This window comes from Prionailurus bengalensis, unplaced genomic scaffold, assembly GCF_016509475.1.
Source record: "Prionailurus bengalensis isolate Pbe53 unplaced genomic scaffold, Fcat_Pben_1.1_paternal_pri Un_scaffold_66, whole genome shotgun sequence".
NCBI classification, from domain to species: Eukaryota; Metazoa; Chordata; class Mammalia; order Carnivora; family Felidae; genus Prionailurus; species Prionailurus bengalensis.
Genome location: NW_025091166.1, coordinates 204,432 through 225,164, shown reverse-complemented (window position 1 = coordinate 225,164; position 20,733 = coordinate 204,432). Strand labels below are relative to the sequence as shown.

The 20,733-nt window shown below is 51.3% G+C and overlaps 1 protein-coding gene across 1 annotated transcript in view; it reads right to left on the bottom strand.

The window, feature by feature from the left end:
- Positions 1–5,115: 5,115 nt before the first annotated feature.
- The window catches only part of LOC122478451 (liprin-alpha-3-like), a 32,995-nt gene continuing 17,377 nt past the window's right edge, over positions 5,116–20,733 (bottom strand). The window contains exons 9-13 of the mRNA XM_043572049.1: positions 20,641–20,720; positions 17,373–17,517; positions 12,523–12,674; positions 11,685–11,857; positions 5,116–5,486 (exon numbers count right to left, since the gene is read on the bottom strand). Of these exons, the coding sequence (XP_043427984.1) occupies positions 11,689–11,857; positions 12,523–12,674; positions 17,373–17,517; positions 20,641–20,720 (546 nt within the window). The 3' untranslated portion in view covers positions 5,116–5,486; positions 11,685–11,688. The remainder of the gene's footprint in view (positions 5,487–11,684; positions 11,858–12,522; positions 12,675–17,372; positions 17,518–20,640; positions 20,721–20,733) is intronic.

Sequence of the window (20,733 nt, the reverse complement as noted above, 5' to 3'; positions counted from 1 at the left end):
TATATCACTGATATTTATGTATATATACACATGGATATGGATATATGGATATATGATTGATATATATATTCATATATGTCTGTATATATCCATATACATGTAATTATATATATATCAAAATATATATCCATATGTGTATTCATTTATATCCAAACATATGTGTGTATATATATTTATATATCCACATATACCCATATATGTCTATACATATTTATATACATAATTACATACCTATACATATATATCCATGAATATATCCATGAATGTATCTACATCTCTATATGTTTATATGAATCTATAGGTATATAGATATATGTAAACATATATTTATTCATATATCAATATATATCTATTATACAGATATAGATATAGGTATACATTCATCTATAGGACACAGATGGAGGTAGAGAATATGATGGTATGTGAAATAAGTCAATCAGAAAAAGTACCATTCAGTCATTTTACTCATATGTTTACTTGAAGTAACAGACAAGCAAATGGAAACACTGAGAGACAGAGTGAGACAGAGAGAGAGAGAACAGACAATCAAGAAACAGACTCTTCCGATTAGAGAACAATCTGATAGTACCATAGGGGTGGTGGGATGCACTGGGGGGTGGTGAAATCGGTGATGGTGTTTGAACGGTGTCCTTGTCATGATGAACACAGAGTGATCTATGGAATAGTAGACCTGAAAGTAACATAACTCTTCATATTACCTAACTGGCATTAAAGAAACAAAAACAGAAAAGACACTGTGAAAAAGCAAGACAATTAAATGAGGACCTATCCACTCATTGACTAGGTGAATTACATGAGAACTTAGTTATGGCACTCTTGCCATGCCTGCCGTGGGCTAAGACTAACTTGGAGGAAGTGACAATACCTTCTAAGGCACATAGGGCTTTGACACTGCTACTGTGGTGTCTTTGGAATGACCGTCGGCTACAGGGCAGTATTGCCAACCAAGGCAGCAAGGCCAGCTTCCAGTCATTGTCAATAAATCCCTGCACTGAAATTGGGCGGGTGTATTTTCCACAGGCCATCCACAATATAGGGACTCTGACTCTCTCTCTCACTGTTTCTCCCTATACACTCTGCTTACTCTACCTATATGTGTGGGCTTCTCTCTCATTCATTCCCTGGATTAAGAACTAGGATGATGAGAGCAAATGGTCTCTGGCTAGTCTACCTCCGGATGAAGATTTGAAGGAAACTTCCCAAGCAGCTGCCGAAACCCCTTTTGTTTCAGGGATCTTCCCTGTCTTCTCTTGCCTGACATGGACTGCCTAATTTCCCTTTTGGAAAACCAAACCAAGCCAAACAAAAAAACAAAACATGGCATCTGCTCATCTAACTGAGCTGACACGCTTTAGAACCACGTGAAGCCTTTTCTCTGCCCTCTGTGCCTCTGTTGGCCTTCAGGCAGACACCTCAGCTTTTCTGCCTTCTCTTTCCCCCTCCTCCTGTTTCTGCACCACCTGGGGTGCAGCCTGCCCTGCACTGAGACCATCTATTGCACGGAGGGTTCCCTAAACAGCTACTAACGTTTTCCACTCTAGAAACTTCTGCACAAATGCCAAAGGAAGATGTACAGTAAACCCTCATGAATGCATCACCCATCTTCCACCAGTATCAACCCACATGGTCACTTAATCATTGATGCATACCCTGACCTAACCCAGGGCGTCAAATTCCCAGACAGTGGGTGAGTGCACGTGTAAATACTGGGACATACGGTGGCACCGTGAGCCCTTTGTGTTGTCCTCCTTGCAATCCACGTGGCTGAGCAATACATATCGCTTTATTACCTAGATGCCACCGGGTAAATCTGAAATGGATTTGCCAGGGCTCACACTGGCCACAAATGAGTTTGTAGGGAAGCAAGGGGAGGAAATGGTTAGAATAGTATCACATGGGGTAGGGAGGGGAGTAAAAACCAAGGTGGGGGCAGCCACAGTTTCTCTTGAAATAATGAGTGTGGTGGCACTTTGGGCAAAACGTTAAAAACAGGGGCCCCTGGGTGGCTCAGCTAGTTGAGTGTCCAACTTCCGTTCAGGTCATAATCTTACCATTGGTGAGTTCAAGCCCTGCGTCAGGCTCTGTACTGAAAGCCAAGAGCATGGAGCCTTTTTTGGATTCTGTATCTCCCTCTATCTCTGCCCCTCCCCCAGTCACATTCTGTGTGTGTGTCTCTCTCTCCCTCTCAAAAATAAACCAACATTAAAACATTTGAAAAAGTAAAAAAACCAGGGTCACTCAGCTGCCACTCAGGGGAGTATACAACTCTTGTAGGAGGGTCATGGGTCTGTGCAGACGTTGCTTAAAATCTTAAAAAATAAATCGAAATTAGGGGCACCTGGGTGGCTCAGTCTGTGTAGCTTCTGACTCTTGATTTCAGCTCACATCATGACCTTTTTGTTGGTGAGAGTTGTGTCCCATGTCGGGTTTGTGCTGACAGTGAGGAACCTGCTTGGGATTCTCTCTCCCTCTGTCTCTGCCCCTCCTCCTCGTCTCTCTCTCTCTCTCTGTCCCTGTCGAAATGAACACAACTTTCACAAAATTTAAAAGGTAACGTAAAAAAGAAAATAAGGTGTTGGAGATGAAGACATCCTCAACCCTCTATTTGTGCAACGTGACAATCCCTTAGTCACTGCTTTAATTACAAGTTAAATTTTTTTATTTTTTTATTTTCTGTTACGTTCATTTTGAGAGCAAGCACTTGCGTGAGCGGGGGAGGGAGAGAGAGAATGCCAAGCAGGGTCTGTGCTGTCAGCAGAGAGACCGATGCCATGCTCAAACCGCACAAACCGTGAGATTATGACCTGAGCCGAGATCAAGAGGCAGACGCTCAACCAACTGAGCCACACCGGCACCCCTAGTTAATGATTTTTAAAGCAATTTCCATTATTTTGTTCTCATTATAAGTTTAAAAATAGCTTTTACTTAATTTTCTGAGAGCATCCTGGCCTGGAAACCAGAGCCATGGCGCTAAGGCCTGGAGGCTGGGCTGTGGGGCACCCCTCAGCGCCAGTGGAGAAAGGTTCTGTTCGCCTCCTCTGAGGATGGCTGGCCGGCCACACCAAAGACACTCCAAGCCAGTGGGACGGTGGCCACCGGTTGCACAGGACAGGCCAACGTACCCTCTAACTGCTGGATGTGCCCCGGTGCGTGTCCCGGAAACCCTGTGTGCAGCCTCTCTGTGGCAGGGAGGGAAGGCACCGTCCCAGAGTCAGCTGAGCGACAGGGATCTTGTGCCAGAGCCTCATGAGTTGGCCTGGTGGTGGCTGCCAGCCCCCGGTGCGGGCAGACCCTCCTGCCTGCCACACCGGCTGGTGTAAGACTCAGCACTGGGTCTGAGCTTCGGGAGAAGCAGCAAAGTGGGTGCCAGGGGCTGAGACGATGGGGAAGGATGCAGCCCTGGGCACTTCTTGGGACCTTGAGAGGACAGCAGCAGGACAGGAAAGCCCACACACAGGATGGAAGAGGAGTGGAGACTGGGTGGAAAGCACGCACCTGTACACACATGCGCACACGCACACACTCCAGTCTCCTGGGGTCCTGGAGGAAGAGCAGCCTCAGCTGGCCCTGACCGTGGAAGAGTCGCCCTGCCCTGTTGGCCTATTGCCTGGGCCCCCGGCTGCACTGATTCCGGGGCCGCCACCCTAGGGTCTGGGCACTTGGCCCTCCTGTGGAGGACACCCCTGTCCTGAACTTCCACTTCCAGCTGTGGTATTCTATCAGCTGGTTTCCACACTACTACTTCCACGTGGCACAAGTGCCTTCATGGCCCCGTGCACCAGAGAAATCCACGGCAGCCACTTCTCAAGTCAATGGCAGCTTATTCTCACTAGTCTTTATTGGCAGTGGGAAACGCTCCACTACTGCCTTGAAAGCCGGCAAATAGTTCCGTGATAAAAATAGTTCAAAGTAGACGGTACCTACTCTGTCATACAATCAGGAAGTTCACAAAAGATTAATAGAAAGACACAGGGAAACTGTCAAACGTCCAATGTAAAGAGACATGTCGTTTCTATCTCTGTACCAGCTGCATAAGAAATAAGGCACCATGATCTGAGCACATTCCTGGGTGGCTTTTTTATATGCCACCTCAAAATTATAAGTTACGTTGGCTACCTGTATAACCTGTAATGGCTGTCTCCTCAAAATCTACACATGGAGATGGGGCGCCTGGGTGGCTCAGTCACTTAAGCGTCCGACTTCAGCTCAGGTCACGATCTCACAGTTTGTGAGTTCGAGCCCCATGTCGGGCCCCGTGCTGACAGACAGCTTGGAGCCTGGAGACTGCTTCGGATTCTCTGTCTTCTCCTGTCTCTGCAGCATCCATGCTCATGCTCTGTCTCTCTCTCTGTCTTTCAATAATAAAGCAACATAAAAAAAATTAAATAAAATCTACAAATGGAAAATGAGGTCCACTCCTTAAACTTGTTTACAAACATATCTAAACAGCTGATTTCCGGAAGAAGAATAAGGCCTTTATTAGAGTAGCACTACATTGTTTCCAGGATCTTGCATCTTGCTCTGTGCTGAGCACCCAGCACCCTGGCCCGAGGTGGGAGACCAGTGCACCCTGATTGGTCCTCTGAGAGTTCTGCTGCCAGGGGTCTAAGGTTCGGGTTGGGGGGGAGAAGGGGGCGGGCAGGGTTTTGGGGAAGTGGTGGCCAGGTTGCCCCACCCAGGCTTTCTGGGGCCTCAGCTCCCAGGTTGTGCGGGTCACTCCAGGCAAACTGCCCAGGCCCCCAGGGACCAGGCTCAGAAACAGCATACCGGCCTGGGAGATTTTCACAGTGTTTCCATCAGCTTTCCACTCCAAGTTTCTTTAGCTGATAGTTAACACCAGATATTTTTACTCTGTTCACACTGCAGAAGAAAGCATTTCTTGCTAGAAAAAGTGTAGTTAAGGTGAGTCATTAAAATACAATGACAATTGCTGCAAATTAAGTCTGATTATATCAAAACCATGGGTGTAGAGCTAAGGGACATTCGTAAAGGATAATGCAGGCTGTGTCACGGTGATTTTGCAAACGTGGTAAAATCCTTTTCTCTGTCAGGGTTTCTTAACAAACAATTAAACAATGATGATTACAATACGTGCACAGGTTATAAAAGCCCTGTATTTGTCGTAGGATTTATACATACAACCATGAGAGTACATACACTTGAAAGACTAAACTGAGATATAACAACATCAATTGATTCCAAAGGATATTTATAGCCCGGATATACATGAAAGTAACGAACTATCTATAGGGAGTGACAAAGTTACAGAAATGTACGAAACATTAAATGCTAAATGAGTTTCTCGATCCTATTCACGAATTTTTCAGTAATTAAATACTGTAATAAAATATCTCAGCGTCCATATAACAAGGATTAACAGATGAAAGATCTGGTTGAAGTTTCAAATGTAGTCACTGCTGGGCTCTGCGTGCTGCAAGACCATCGGTAGAAGCAGTGTGGGTAAACTGCAAGATAAAGGAAAGAATCAGTCTTAAGACATCAGCCCGAAAAGCACCTTCCAGGGCCCCAGGTGGGGCCTAGCACGTGCCCCCCCTCCCCAAAGACCTTCCTGGCTGAAGAGATTTGAGAATCTAGAGAACATATGAAGCATTTTGCATTACCAATGAGAATTATTCGATTGAGTTCATACTGGCTTAAGACTGAAAGTTACCGAATTAAAAAAAAAAAACAAGATGAAGGAATCAATGAACTATTCTTTTTTTTTCAGGATTTTAAGTAATCTCCACTCCAAAATGGGGCTCAAACTCACTACCCTAAGTTCAAGTGTCATAGGCTCCACCTGGCCTCCAGCCAGGAGCTCCCAACAATCAAACACTGTGGCTGAGACAGGAAAACAGAATGAGAGGAGAACAAAGCCCACCCCCCGAGGCCCTCAGATCAGGGAGAAGACGGCTGGGTTCCGGGGCCCACACCCGAAATCTCCAAGTTCAAACTCAACCCCTCAGAGGGCAAAGTGATTCCGCTTTTAAAAGCTAATCTCTCAACTGAGAGGCCACCAGCGTCACTCACGTGAGGACTAGAATCCTCTTGGGCCTGGTTCATTCAAGAAGGTGTGCGTAAAACAAGCCAGCCAGGGCCTGCTGACCTAGGAGCTCCACCAGACCAGGCAAAGGCCAGTGCCACTTGCTCCCGAACGACCGGGAAGGTCAGCTCAGACCTGGAAAATCTCCTACTGCTCCGACAGCAATCCTGCCTCCCTACCACAAAAGACATTAGCAGACACTGAAGCCAAACTTCTTTTTTTACGAAAAGAGTGGAAATACAGTTTTCTCCAGAAAAACTGAGAATACACCAACCTCTTAAGTGTAAGCACACAAACACCAGAATCCTCTTAGCAGGTGTAGAGAAGCTCGTGTGTGTGTGTGTGTGTGTGCAAGTGTGTGTGTGTGTGCGTGTGTGCGTGTATGTGTATGTGTGTGTGAGTCTGTCTATGTGCATCTGCGTGTCTGTGTATTTCTGAAAGTCCCTAAGTGAGCCTGCTACGACTCTCCTGGCTCACATGGACATTGCGCAGACAGGACACAGGGTGTCCGACTGTGGCCTGCATGGACGGTGCCCTCTACTCACCAACAGGAAGTGTCGGCAGGATTAAGACATGACTGCCTGAATCTAGCCTCTGTGGTGCAGATACTATGCCTGCTCCAAGCAACACAAGGGGCAGCGTGCAAATGCAGCATGCGGTTAGTCTTGAAATAGCACATGAGGGCACAAATACAGCCACACACATTCCAAACCACAGCAGCAACCACTGAGGGCTCCCGGGGCACTTCTGAGTGGGGTTCTCTCCACCCGCAAGCAGCCGGGGGAGTCCCCGGGAGTTCACTCTCAAATAGCAATGGGGCAGTAGAGGCCATGAAAACACTTTCGCCGTGTCCATCTGCCATCTTGTGAAAGAGGGGCCAGGGCTGCCCATCACATACGTAGCTCTGCAAGTGTCGCTCTGAGGCTGGTCCAACGCTCTGAGGACACCCACGATGCCTAGTTGTAGTAGTTGAGAGAATACGCTAATATTCCATCAGATAGAAAAGTTAAAAAAATCTCTTTCACTGTGAAACTTTGATAAGCAGAAGTGAGGAGTAACCTTAGATCATTTGAGCCTGAGCATGCCATAGCATCTGAACGCCTTGTTACATATTAAGTCGGCCATTCTCCATCAGTGTTCACATTCCAACCCAAGAGCCTCCCATACCTCCGCCAAGAGGCTGGGGCAGAGCAGCACGTCACATACAGACCAGCAGCATCTTCTCTGGCTGCATAGAGGACAGAGAGGAAGTGACCCAGAAGCCTGCAGGGAGAGTCTCTGCTGACCCAGCAGGTAAGTCAACAGTGTCTTGATCTACATTGCTATCTCTAAGAAGGTGCCCTCCTGAAGCTTCTATCATCATCCTGGGAAATTACAGGACACATTGTGAAATGAAAACCAAAAATATATAGTAAGGTTACCAGCCCTTTAAAATGACCTCACTCTGCAAGTTTGTTTACAGCTGTTTACCCCCATTCCTGACAGCCATTGGGGGCCCCCTGCCCAGACGGCCGCCCCAGGCGGTAAAGGGGGGCAGGGCCATATTTGTGCCAGGACCCTGACCGGGCACAAGTCAGGACAGTCCTGGGCTGACTGGACCTGCCGCACTGTCTTTGTGAAATCACCTTCCTGCTATACAAGATACTACCTTTTTGTTTTCAAAACAGTCTTTAAGCTGCGGACAGTGCTACACGCTAGGACAGTCCCACCGCACCCTTTCACGTGTCCTATTCTCGTCACACTCGAGTGTTCTTATGGCAACGAAGACAGTCTTAAGTAGTGGTGTGGGAGTAAATCAGTCCTGGTGTTGTATAAGGAGAAATCAACACTTCGTGTCTTTTTAAATAAACGACTGTAACCTTCCCCCAGAGCACAGGGCCCTGGACTGCAGAGAGACCTCCAGCCGCCCCCAAAGGCAACTTACAGGCTCTATTGCCAGGCTGCCGTCAATGTGTTATGATGTGAAAAATATTTCTCAAGACTATCAAAAGTCAAATACCAAAAGGAAAGAAACCAAACTCCTCACCTCTGGTAAAATATTGGTTTCTCAATAGCTCGTTGGTTTGGGTGTTTTTTACGTTTTTGCAGGTACATTTATGTAGTTTTGAAAGAGACACAAACAGTATGAGTTGTGGAAGGGCAGAGGGCTAGGGAGAGAGAGAATCCCAAGCAGAATCCCCATTGTCACCGCTGAGCCCAACGGGAGGCCCAAACTCACGAAGTGTGAGATCATGACCTGCGCTGAAAGCAAGACTCAGATGCTTAAATGATTGAGCTACCAGGCACCCCTGTTTGTTAGATTTTCAGAGAGAGAGGGAGAGAGAGAGAGAGAGAACGATTGTGTGTGAGTGAGATAGGGGCAGATAGAAAGGGTGACAGGGGACCCAAAGCAGGCTCCACGCAGACAGCAGCCAGCCCAATGCTGGCCTCAGACTCACAAGCAGTGTGATCATGACCTGAGCCAAAGTCAGACACTTAACCAACTGAGCCACACAGGCGCCCCGAAGCTCATTTGCTAATAAATTAAGAGCTAAGCTTAACTTGTAAGGTAAAATTATCTCCGCATTTGGAAGAGTAGTCTGGTACATGATTCCTACAAACATAATAATCTACGTTCCTGTTTTTTTTTTTTTTTTGATTTTACTTTTAGGAAATCTCTACCCCCAACACAGGGCTCAAAGTCACAACCCAGAGATTATGAGTCACGCTGTCCTCTGACTCAGCCAGCCAGGCATCCCCAAATATAATACTTAACAGTTAACGCAAATTTAGAGATCATTAGGCTGAAAACTTATTTCACCAACCCTTTGGTCAGTCCCCATGACCAAAAGGTGGTTCAACTCCCATTCCAAGATAGTACGAGGCTGAAGTCACGAGCCAACACCCCAAAAGTTATGTCAATCTAAAGGATGACAACATATTGCAATAGCGTCGAAACCAAGACTTCAAACTCAAAACAATACCCATTGAATCCTAATAGTGTATTTTCAATCAGAGATGTTAATGTGGAGTCCTTTAATGGGCTTGATTTACTTATCTTTGAGAGGCAGAGAGACAGCATGAGCAGGGGAGGGGCAGAGACAGATGGAGAGAGAGAATCCCAAGCAGACTCCAAGTTGTCGGCACGGAGCCCGACTTGGGGCTCGACGCCACCAACTAGGAGATCATGACCTGAGCCCAAAGCAAGGGTCGAACGCCGAATCATCTGAGCCCCCCAGGAAGCCCACAGGAATGGGCCTTTGGGGAGAGGGGTCCATGCTCTCCAGGAAATTAGACAAGGGGGCCGTGGAGGGGGGTTTGCAGTTGGGACACTGAGGGCATTCCCCAAGGTGTACAGTGTTCTGTAGAAGGATCAAAAGATTCCTGATTCTCCACTGAGCCCATGAGTCAAACAGAATTCCACAGGGAAATCAGAAACAGAAGCCATGAAACTTCCACGTGGCACACGAAGCAAGAGTGTTTCTCTCTCCACATAAGAGCTAAACGCACGCCAGTCTCCCGAGCCTGTGAGGGGAAGGGACAGGCAGAGCTCAGGCAGGAGGAGGCAGCACCGAGGACTCCGTGCCGCGCAAAACAGACCGGGTTTGGGGAGAGAGGACTAGCTGTGCGGTGAAGCTACGCGCTGCCTTGCTCCAATACAGGTTGCGGGGTCTCCAGCAGGAGAGCAGTGGGCGGGTGCAGACGGCCCGGTGTCACCTGTGTGTTCTGGGTCGGGATCTGCACCAGAAGCGCCAGGGCGGTGACATCGAAGGTCCCGTCTAAGGCCATCAACGTGCCGTGAACGCCACCGTCTACGCGATTGTTGGCCTCCTCTTTAAGGCCAATCGATAGGACCCAGCGAATCACCGGGTCCTTCCTCCAAACCAGCACCTCTGCCGACAGTAAACACCCATGGCCACGGTGGCTGCCGAAAGCTCTCTCCATCACATCCACACCCTGTGATGCAGGACAAGGATCTCCGCTCTGTGCCCCAAGCCTATGCTTCAGCTGCACACTCCGGGTGTTCTGGAAAACCTTCCTCCCGTCAGACAACACTGTTGGCCCCGAGCCTGGGCACCTTGTCACTTCAACACAAACGTCTCAGTTCTAATCGCAAAGCCCGCTTTGTGGACTCAGTTGAAAATCAGAGAAACCTGCAAAGACTCCCCAGCATATGAAGAGACTGTGACGGGACACCTCACTTTCATGCAAAGTAATAAATATTGCATCTCCTTTAGGAGACATCGAAAAATCACCAGATGATTCACTAGTTACTTCTGGTGAAAGACTGCTTCTGTCAACTGTGAAGAGATTTAAAATGAAGTACACAGTACAGGAAACACATATACCCAGTTCATTTCCAAGGTCTTTCACTAGGTAAAATAACAGTTGTTCAAACACATGGACACGCTTAAAACACTTACAGATCGTGATTACATTTCTCTGTAAGAACTCTGTAAGAACTCTGTAAGAACTCTGAGACTCATTCTCCTGAGGCGGACATTGTCAACACTAGGCACCTTTCGTGGAGCCTTATGGGGCTCTACCTCACCGCCACCTCCCTGAGAACTTCACTCCTCATAGCCCACTGTACCCAGAAGCCTTACCAGAAACAGTCGGTTAACACATATTTTATAAGTGACGTGTATATGCTGTATTCCTTCATAAAACAAGGTAAATGTGATTAAGAAAACCATAAAGAGGGGAAAATACGTTTACAATACTCTACTGCATGGAAACACATAACTTGCATACAAGTGGACCTGATCTTCAAACCCTGGCTGTTCAAGGGTCAACCGTATGTTTCTGGGACTGGCCATGCATGTCCACAGAGACCACAGTATGATCCACTCTCAGACACTGCGTTATACCTATGGTAACCCAGAAGCCAAGTCAGCGATTTGAACATCTCAGCCCCGGAGAAAGTCACCTACACACACTCTGTGAAACTGAATCAAATGCTGGGGCAAACGACTCAATAAACGCTGTCCTCATATGACCAAGTACTTAAACCGTACCTCCCGAAGATGACAAAAGAAACGTAGGAAACACAGTGAAATGTTTTGGCCAATTTTGTGACCTCTGGACTTACAAGACATACACATTTCTGGGAGCAGTGGGTGTGAGAGCCAGAGGGCACTTTCACGAATCTTAATGTTTTCATTACAGAAAGTATAAGGAAACACACCGGCAACATCTAAGGGACCGAATTTTCCCAGCATGGTTCCAGGAGCAAAAGGCCCTGGAGGCCTTTTTATGTCCGTGGAGGACATAATACTGCTTTGCAGCTATAGAGTCTATTGAACAAACGAACAGCTACTGCTTTAAAAACGGGTACAGCTGAAAAGTGCTCAGCAAGGTGACAAGAAACACAATGCTTATTTTTTAAAGTTTTTGGTGTTTTTCAGCTTGTCCGCCCAATTTGCTGAGTCCCAGGGCACCTTGGGAAGGGTTTTCAATTCAGTGGCTCCAATCCAGTGGCTGTGGGGAAGCAGAGTGATGAAATGGGAGGTGGGGGGTGTCCACAGCCACGTGAGGTCTCCCGACACGGGGAGGGGTCTGCAGGCAGAGAGACCACGGATCTAGAGGAATGAGGCCAGTAAGACCACCCACACGCTGGAAACACGCAGGGGACACCAACCTGGTCAGGCAGGCTCGTCGCTAGCGTGGCTGGGGTGGACCTTTTGTCTTCTGGTGAGCAACCAGCGGATGGATTTTGTGATGCCCTTCTTCTTGGGGGCGTTGGTCAGTGAGTCCTGGCTATTGCTAGTTTTGCTGAGGCTGCTCAAGGGGCCATCCCGAGAGCCTGGGGATCTGGGGGACGCACAGGAGAGCATCTTCCACGCGTGCTCGTCACACGACACACCGCCCCACGTGATTAGAAGCACAATCCCCCAGCTTCTAGGGAGGGCTGCGCCCTGGGAGCTGACACTCTCTCCCTCCCAAGTATATCTGGAGTCCAAGCACCTTGGGTTGAGAACGCTCGGCACCCCACCCTGGCCGTGACCCGGGAGCACGGAGGACATGCACACCTGAGCCACCCCAGGACGTGGTGCGAGGAACAGAGAGGCTGCTGGAGCTGCCTGGTGGGGGTGGGGGGAAGAGAGCATGGCTCCTGACAGCCCCACAGGGCACAGTGCGGCCCAGGGGAGGAGCCCTAGGGAGCATGTCACCCAGGATCCACCGGGAGGAAAAGGGAGGTCTCAGGACGGCTGGTGCGTAGGATCTGAGCAAACGAGGCTGCCCTACAGCCACCAGCATCACAAGACTCTGGTCTTTTCCCCCTGCCTTTTGCTCTGCTGGCCACACCCAGGGCACCCAGGCAGGTATCCCAAGAATGACGTGCACGTAAACTCGGTTCATTGGCCTCTCTTTGGAATCGCTGTTCCGACCCTTTCTCCCCCATGTAGAGATCAAAGGTTTCTCAGAGCTGAAAACCAGCGCACAGGCATGTCTCCTACGATGCCTGTGCCCCTTACTTTGTGGCGTCCCTGATGTCCTCGTGGCTGGCCTTGTGCAGTGCCCCTTGCTGCAGCCTGTCCAAGCTCAGGGACCTCTGGGAAGAAGGAGCTGACGGTACACATCGTGTCCTTGCCGTGCTATCTTGTGACTCTTCCTCCAAAGGCAGCAACTGTGGGGTGGAGAGGAGAGTGACATGAGTTCACCGTGCACCCAGACAGAGGAGCACACAGCCCTGAAATCACAGGCAGCAACTCATTTGAAAAGCTATGAGCTGTGCTTTGTGCAGCGTCCAAAACGACTTCCTAGGATCGGCCTAACGCCAGGCGAAAGGGTGGATTCGCGTCCGGGCAGTGGGCCCACTGAGACCCCCAGCCCATCTGCACCGAGGGGTGTACCCTCCCCAGGACCTCCCACCACCAGGAGCCTGGCCACAGAAGGTAGAGGCGGAGACCCAAACCATGTCACCATACACCACGGCCAGCTGAGAAGGAAGGTGTTTGTTTCCTGACGCCATTCAGGGCAAACCCTGGTGAGCACGGAGCCCTCCCATGCACGATTGTCCAAAGCTCTTTGTTTGGGGGAAGTGGAGCGAGCTTGTGGCCTAATCCACTGTCACCTCTGGTGGCGATGCAAGGCTGGAATCTACGGGGACGTGTGTAAAGTGACAAGGCACCCAACCCCCTGACCCCACACTCGGGTCTGACTTCTGCTTCTCGGGGACATTTCGGTTGATGTTACAAACTGATGGACTCATCTGCAGCTTACAGACAGTCTGCTCGACACGGTGGAGACACAGCGTCCCTTGGCTGCCGTCACGACAAATGAACCCCTTCAGACTCCATTTTTCCTTGTGTGACAGGCTGTGGGTCTGCGGCTATGTGGCTGTGGGCCCTGGAAAGGACCGTGGGGCCACGGACCCGCCAGCGTTACGACCCTTGACAGGTCCTGGTGGTGAGGCAGGGCCGGATCTCACGAGACACACGTGTAGGACTGGTGAGACAGGCACAGCCAACTGGGTTTGTACCAGGGCCTCCGAAGCTGCATGGGGCTCGGGACACCCATGGCGGTCAGCACCAAGTGGAGCTGAGCTCAGGGAAGACACAAGCTTAACCAACAGCTCCAAAACACCTGCCTCCTCTCCTGATTTCCTGACAATCATCAGACAACAAAAGGCTACCTTAACAGGCTACAAATTATCCACATAAAACCAAACAGGGTCAGACTGGCTCAACACAAGTAGGTTTCATACCCAGGTGGAAGCAAGGATATGGAGAAAACAAACCCAAAAGGGAACAGGACAGGGAGCCACACTAGCGACCAGGCTATGAGGTGAGCAGAGACGGAGGGTTCCGGGAGCACACCCTCCCCTGTGTCACAGCGCAGTCCACACACAGGCCCCCGCCCAGCACTGGGTCCTGCCAGACTTGTGCCTATGGGCCATTTCAGTCTCAACCAAAACGGGAGGCTCCCGCCAGGCTGGGAAGTGCAACGCCCGTGCTGGCCCTGTCTGCATGGACCTGACGCCCACTGCCCGTACACCTAGACTTCATCCCCCAAAACCTCCAAAGAGCCCTCCAAGTAGCCATCAGTGAGCTGCGGGAGCAGGCCGTCCTGCCTGGGTGTTCATCACACGACCCTCTGTTCCTTGAGAAAGTCTTGCTACCGAAGAAAAGGCAGCACGAGCCAGCAGAATGCAGGGCGTGCTCTGTGCCCCGGCGCCGATGTGAGCTCCTGATCTCTGAGGACCGTGCACCGAGGGGCAGGGTGTGGACACCCCCAGGGCCATGAACCTTTCGCTGTCCTCCCTTACCAGGAGACCAAAGCAGGAAAAAAAGACGGTGATGAATACACCCCGGTCACAAAACAACCAGGGACCGAACTGGCACTTGAACGCAAGAATTCAACTGAACGGACACACCGTCTGTGCAGTGGAGGGGCTCCCCCAGCTGCCGCCCAGCTCTGTATCAGAGGCACGGCCCTGTCAGCGCATGGCTGGGAAGGTCTGGGATGGGGGTCCGGTCCAGGGAGCAAGGCATCCCAGTTATGAGGCGGACTCTCTGGTCGAGGGTTCCGTCCCGAGGCACGGCGCTTCCCCATGAGAATGGGCACACCCACATCATTGTCCTCTGGACACAGGAGGTGGCCTGTCCCAGCAAGGGCACTGTAAATGGGAGAAGGGCGCCCGAGCAAAGGTGGGGTACGTGGCAGAGTGGTGTCGTGGCCAGTGTTTGCCCTGCAAAGTGTCCTCATGCACAGGACCCAGGCTCTCAGGCTCTGGTTGCACATCTGGAAATGGGTAACCACACAAGCTGTGGCTCGCGGGGATGTCTGTGAGGGCCAGGTCACAGGATCCTAAACCACTGCACACACCAGGTGGCGAACCCTAAGAGCTCTCTGAATGCTGCTGGCTACGGCTGTCAAAAGTGGTGATCTCGAAATCGAAACTCTATGCCTCTGCTTCAGTAATTTCTCTTCCTAGAAACTTCTATGTCTCATGGAACTAAGTACGCAGCGCAGCGAGCAAGACACAAACGAGAGACAACGGTGAGCTCTGGTGGCCGTCGCAGGTACCGTGGAAACCGCACGCCGCGCTCGAGCTCCCAGTGGCTCCTGTACTTCCCCGCACACGCCAGCCGCTCGTCCTTACCCAGCTGTGGTGCTCACTGTGAAGAGACGGGCACTCTCCCCCACACCACACACAAACACAGCTAGGTTGCACTACGAAACACTTTCGCTTTCTCCGATGCTTCCTTACATCACTAGGCTGACAGAGGCATGCAAAGAAAGGAAGAGAAATCAGATTTACTGCACACTTGGAAGCTACAATTTCCAAGACCAAACGAGGCAAACATATTTTAAAGAGAACAACAGGACGGATATAATCGAGAGAAGATTTAGAAACAACCACGCCTGGAAGCAGCACTTTGTTCCACCACACATCTGAATGTAATAGGTTATTCGACATTTACCAGAGACACTACCAATTATCACTCAGGGATGGAAAACTCCATTATAACATACACGACTTATTAAAACATGGCATCTTGTAGAACAGAGACATCTAACAGGTGCCTATTCGAAACTTTCCTGTAACTGTTCTCCTTGTTGAAAACCAAGTTACACTTTTACAGTATCACCCTAGGGGATGCCGAAGTTCCCGCAACACCTTGGATAACACCAAACAAACCCACTCTGTTAATGCCCTGCTGGACGTGAATGTGAAATCCTGACCTAGAATTTGATTGACAACCTCTCACAAATCACTGTGCTGGTTACAGGAGGGTGTCCTGGGCAGGTACGTGATAAAAACGGGCTCAGGGGCAGGTGCCGGCTTCACGTTGTAGGAGTCCTGAGTTTCAGTGTAGAAGGCAGTACTTGTGCTCAGTAAGCCCATGAGATTTGGAGTCCTGAACACGAGTGTCGGCACCGCAAAGCGTGCTGTCTGTATCGAGCTTCCGTTCGTCTATGCTCAGTGCCTTATCTCTTTTGAAGAAACACTTCGTTTACAAATTATTATCTGGATCATACCCGTATCCTCCTGTACTATACAGTGATACGCTAACGACAATTTATGACTATTGGGGCAAAACCCCACTCTCTAATGACAAATGAAGATACAGGAGAAACAACACGAGCCAGCCACGAGTGACCACAGACGCTCCAGGGCAAAACAGCAAAATGACAAAACACAAACCACAGAACTTTTACCCTGTGTCTCCTTCCAGCTAGCACTGCGTCTCTGCTCCCAACCAGAGTTCAAGTCCTCCAGAAAGCTGCCCCTACTGTGTCTACACAGACTCTGGAACTCTGGCGAGTGGGCTTTAGCGCAAGGGCTCCTGGACCAGACCACCGTGGTCCTCGGCCTCCACCTTGCCTGGCCCCACCCAGCACGACCAGGCCACCGGGCTCCCTTTCCCTGAGCACCTGGCTCACTGAGACCAAGCTCACCGCTTGGTCTCTGCCAGTTCTGTCTCTCTCTCTCCACTGCCACACTGGGCAGTGCCCAGAGAGCCACCCTTGCACTCTGGGGCTATCCACAGGTGCCCATCTAGGGACTTGTCAATCATCTGTCAAACAGAAATAGATAACTAACACACATATCACCTTTTACTTCCCATTCGCTGCTGGTCTCCCCTCACTACACTGTGCACACATAGGGGTGCAGGCCTCTCCTCTGACTTTTTATCTATTTATTGTTTTCTTTGTTTTATTTCAAGTGGGGGAGGAGCAGAGAGAGGGAGAGAGAGACAATCCCAAGCAGGCTCCAGGCGCGGTCAGCGCAGAGCCCCATGCGGGGCTGCGGGGCTCCGGGTCTCGATCTCACAAACCCAGAGATCGTGACATGAGCAGAAATCAGCAGTCGGACGCTTGACCGACTGAGCCACCCGGCGCCCCTCATCTGGGTTTTTCAGTCATGCTGCACCCTAGCTCTGGGACGATATCTGCACCAAACTTGTTCCATGACTACAGGTGCTCAAAACTTACACAAATATATAAAAATATACGCGGCTGAAGAGACAAAGGACAAAAGTACTTAAACTCCAAAGGTGAATTCTTTGTTGTTTAAGGATGAATACACATGTTCATTTAACCTTCGTTAGCGTTTCAAACCCTTACTACTTTGCATTGTGCTGTGCTTAACACTAGGTCCTATCTGAATCCACATTGCTACTTTACACAAAGAAAGAACAAAAGCTCTCAAAAGTAAATTCTAAGGCAGCAAAAGAAGAATGGGGGAAGGGGAAAAGAGAAAGCAGCCTATCAGTCCTTTAGTTCCAGAAGAGCCTCACAGACAGAGGAAAAGGCAGGAGACATTGGAGCAGGCAGGTGGGTCCCACGAGAGCCCCCAGAGGATGGAGGTCCTTGCCTTGGAAGGCTCATGTCGCAGACGGGCCACACGGCCTTTCCGGTGGCGCCGCAACACCGCGCTGCTGCTGCTGCTGCTGCTGGCATCCGTGGGGCCGTCCGCCAGACGGAACCTGGAAGCTGGGATGCTGCCGACGTGCGTCCGCCTGAAATACGGAGGAAAACAATCAAACAAACACGCACACACACACCAAGGTTGTTATCTAAAGAAAAGTGGACTTTGTCAGCCAGGCCAGAACCCATCCATTGGGAAAATGAGGTCAGAGAAAAAGGTCTCCAAGGAAGGCGTCTTTGCCCCTGGCTCCAGTGCAAGCCCGCTAGCCGGGCCCTGTGGAGACAGGGTCTCCCGGGCCCAGCAGGTGCAACGCATCCCCGCGGCCCAGACGTCCCCGAGGTGGAGCAGCGCCTGCCCCCAGTCAAGCTGTCGTCCTGCGTGTCTGCACCACCTCCTGCCCAACTGACCGGAAAGCACTCCTATACGTCCCTCTGGCCTTCACCTGCCATCGGCCCACGTGTGCCAAGGCCCTTGCTGTGATGCCAGGTGACCCCAGGTTTTCCTCCACCAGCCACTATCGGGCGCCCCAGGGGCAGTCGCAGCAGGATCCTCGGGAACCACACCTCGCAGCTCCCGTACACAGGAGGTGGCAATGCGCCCGGTGTTTCCAAGGCAAAAGCGTCTCTGGCCTCTGTGCAGTTAGACTAACAGACAAATGTCCCCCTTGGCCACAGAAGTCTCCAGAAAAGTTCCATGGAGCCCCGAGCCCCTAGGGTGGAGTCACTTAATTGGGCTGTCAGCTGCTCCCCTCAGCAAAGGCTCTGGGCACGAAGCTCTGGGCAGCAGCTGTGAAGGAGCACCGGCCAGCGCACGTGCCCGGCCTCAGCCACGGGCTCACCCTCCACACTTGAACCCTGCACGGGAGTCCAGTGGCTCCTTGCTCTCTGGAAAAGAAGAGAGGCTGCCTTCCATTTCACCAATCCTTATGGTCTCGGGAGACAGAACACGCCCATCTGATTCACATCAACTAGAGAGGGGGCCCCTGGCGTCACCCCTTGTGGCCTGGAGACAGAGCCACCACGACAGGGCGTCTCCTCTGTGGTGCTTCAAGCTCTTCTCTGCAGCCTTTCAAGAAACGTCATTGACACGTGCTGCCTCAGGGTACTGATTGCTTCTAAGACAGCCAAGTCGGGACTGCCCGCTGGCCACAACCACCTTCCCCTCCTCTGGTCCCCCCATTCCCAGAACAACTGCTCACCTGAGCTCAGGTGGTCTAGCTTCACCGCTGTGCGGCCACGACACATCGCCAATCGGGGAGAGCCACACACGCCACCCCGCATGGGACCTGGCATGGTTCATGGCTCCACTGAGGTTCGCGTGTGTCCCCTGACTCTGACACCCTATCTCAGGCTCCCTGGCTCCCGACCCCACCACCCTGCACCCAGTCCTATCCCAGAGCTCTCTCCCATCTGCCCCGCCTGCGTGTGGAAGTGGGTCTGACACCTTTCTTTTCCTCTGCAACCCAGACCATGTCATCTTGCTAGAGGACGACACAAACAGAAGACGTGGCTATGAGGTCGTGCCAGGAGGGCTCAGCTTTCCAGCCTGCCTGCCGCCTTCCCAGTCTCGTCCCCACGGCCTCTGGCCACTCACGGCGACACAGCTCCCAGCAGCCTCTCTTCTGCCACCAGACGAGAGAGCACTTTGGGAGATGGCTTCAAACAGACCCTGTTCCTCAGCCGGTCTCCTGCCCGGAGTCTTCTGACCACAAGGCCACCTGTGACCGCGGCCAATGCCTCCGCAACCACGGGAGCACTGCGATCCTCTCTATCTTTCTCCTTGGCCAGCTCACCTCAGGCGGGTGACGGGCGTGGACGTCCCTCTTATGGCAACTGCCCCACGGTGCCACCCTCCAGGGGCCTGCACAGCCCCTTCCCTTGAGAACTCCAACATGCACTCGAGTGGCCTGCACCGCATCCACTGTTTGCTCCCTTGGCCTCCTCACACATACCCGTCTTCAAGCCCTGGAATGGTGACACTCAGCACACTGGTGTCTTGCTGGCGAGGATCTCCGTCAGCCAACCAAGAGGCTGCTCTGTGCCTGGATCTTCCTGGGTGCTTCTCTCTCTGGACACACATTCGCTGTGCCACCAGTACTTCCGTGGACAGGGAGGGCCGCTTGTGACTCTACCTGCACTGACTTCTCTCTCCTACAAGCAGGCTCAACAAGGACAGCCACAGCACACCCTCGACTCTCCCGAGAGCCCCCGTCGGCAGCCTCACAGACCCCAGTGAGGCCTGAGTGGGCCTGCCTTTGGAGCAGGAGCCTCCTTCCTGCACCTAAGGGGGCCTAGTCAGCTACTCGAGGCACTGTCACACCAGAATGACTCTCACATGGTACCCATTTCCTACAAAGAAGCAAGCAAACCTTTTAATACCTCGCTGACAATTACTGTCTGCAGGACGCAGCTCACAAGCCGGCTGACCCACTCCCTCACAGGCGACTCACCAACGTCCCAACAGAGTTACAGCGATTACATGTCATTCTCCAGTCTTTTCAAACATATAAGAAACTGCGAGCACTGCGCTAACCCCACCAATGTCAAGGTGACCTTCACAACCATGGCCACGTGTGCACTCCCATGGTGACCCCACTGGCGTTGCGGAAGGGACCATAGCTTCCAGGGATGCTGGGCCGAACCTGGCACGCTGGACCCCTCCTAGCCCCACACCATCACTGCCACACTCGGTGGAGGGAGGCCGCAAAGAAACCCACCCAAACACGAACAGAACTTGCCCTAACTTCCACTCCTCCTCCCATGGCTGCGAGCTCTGTCATGCCTCCCGGTCTCCTGAGATTCCAAACCTAACCTCTGGAATGAGGTTGTACTTCTCCCTCTTGCCAACTACTAAGCTACCGGCTCCCTGAGCTACATCCAGTCACTCTGCCCATTCGGCCAAAGGATTCCTCTGGAAGATACACAGCAGGTGCCAACATAGGTGTTTGTGAGGTGGTTCATGTTAGGCACGGTGAAGGGCAGTGTCCCCCCCAGCCCCGCCCCATCATCAGTTAGCCGGTCCCTGGAAAATGGATCGCGTCAGACTACAACACACTCAGGGTTATTGTGTGTAACTCTGATCCGGTTCGGGTCATACCATAGCACACCCACGGTTCTACTTTGGAACCATGAGCTGGTTCACGTCATACTGGTGACAGAGGGAAGCCGCCCCCAGCCGCATCTCAAACAGATCTGTGAACCGGGAAGTGTCATACCCGTGGTGAAGCGAAGAGCCTCTCACTCTTGCCCGCTTTAATATGGCCCTCAGTGCTTCCAAGTTCCGTAGAAGGTGATCCTGCAAAGCAGCA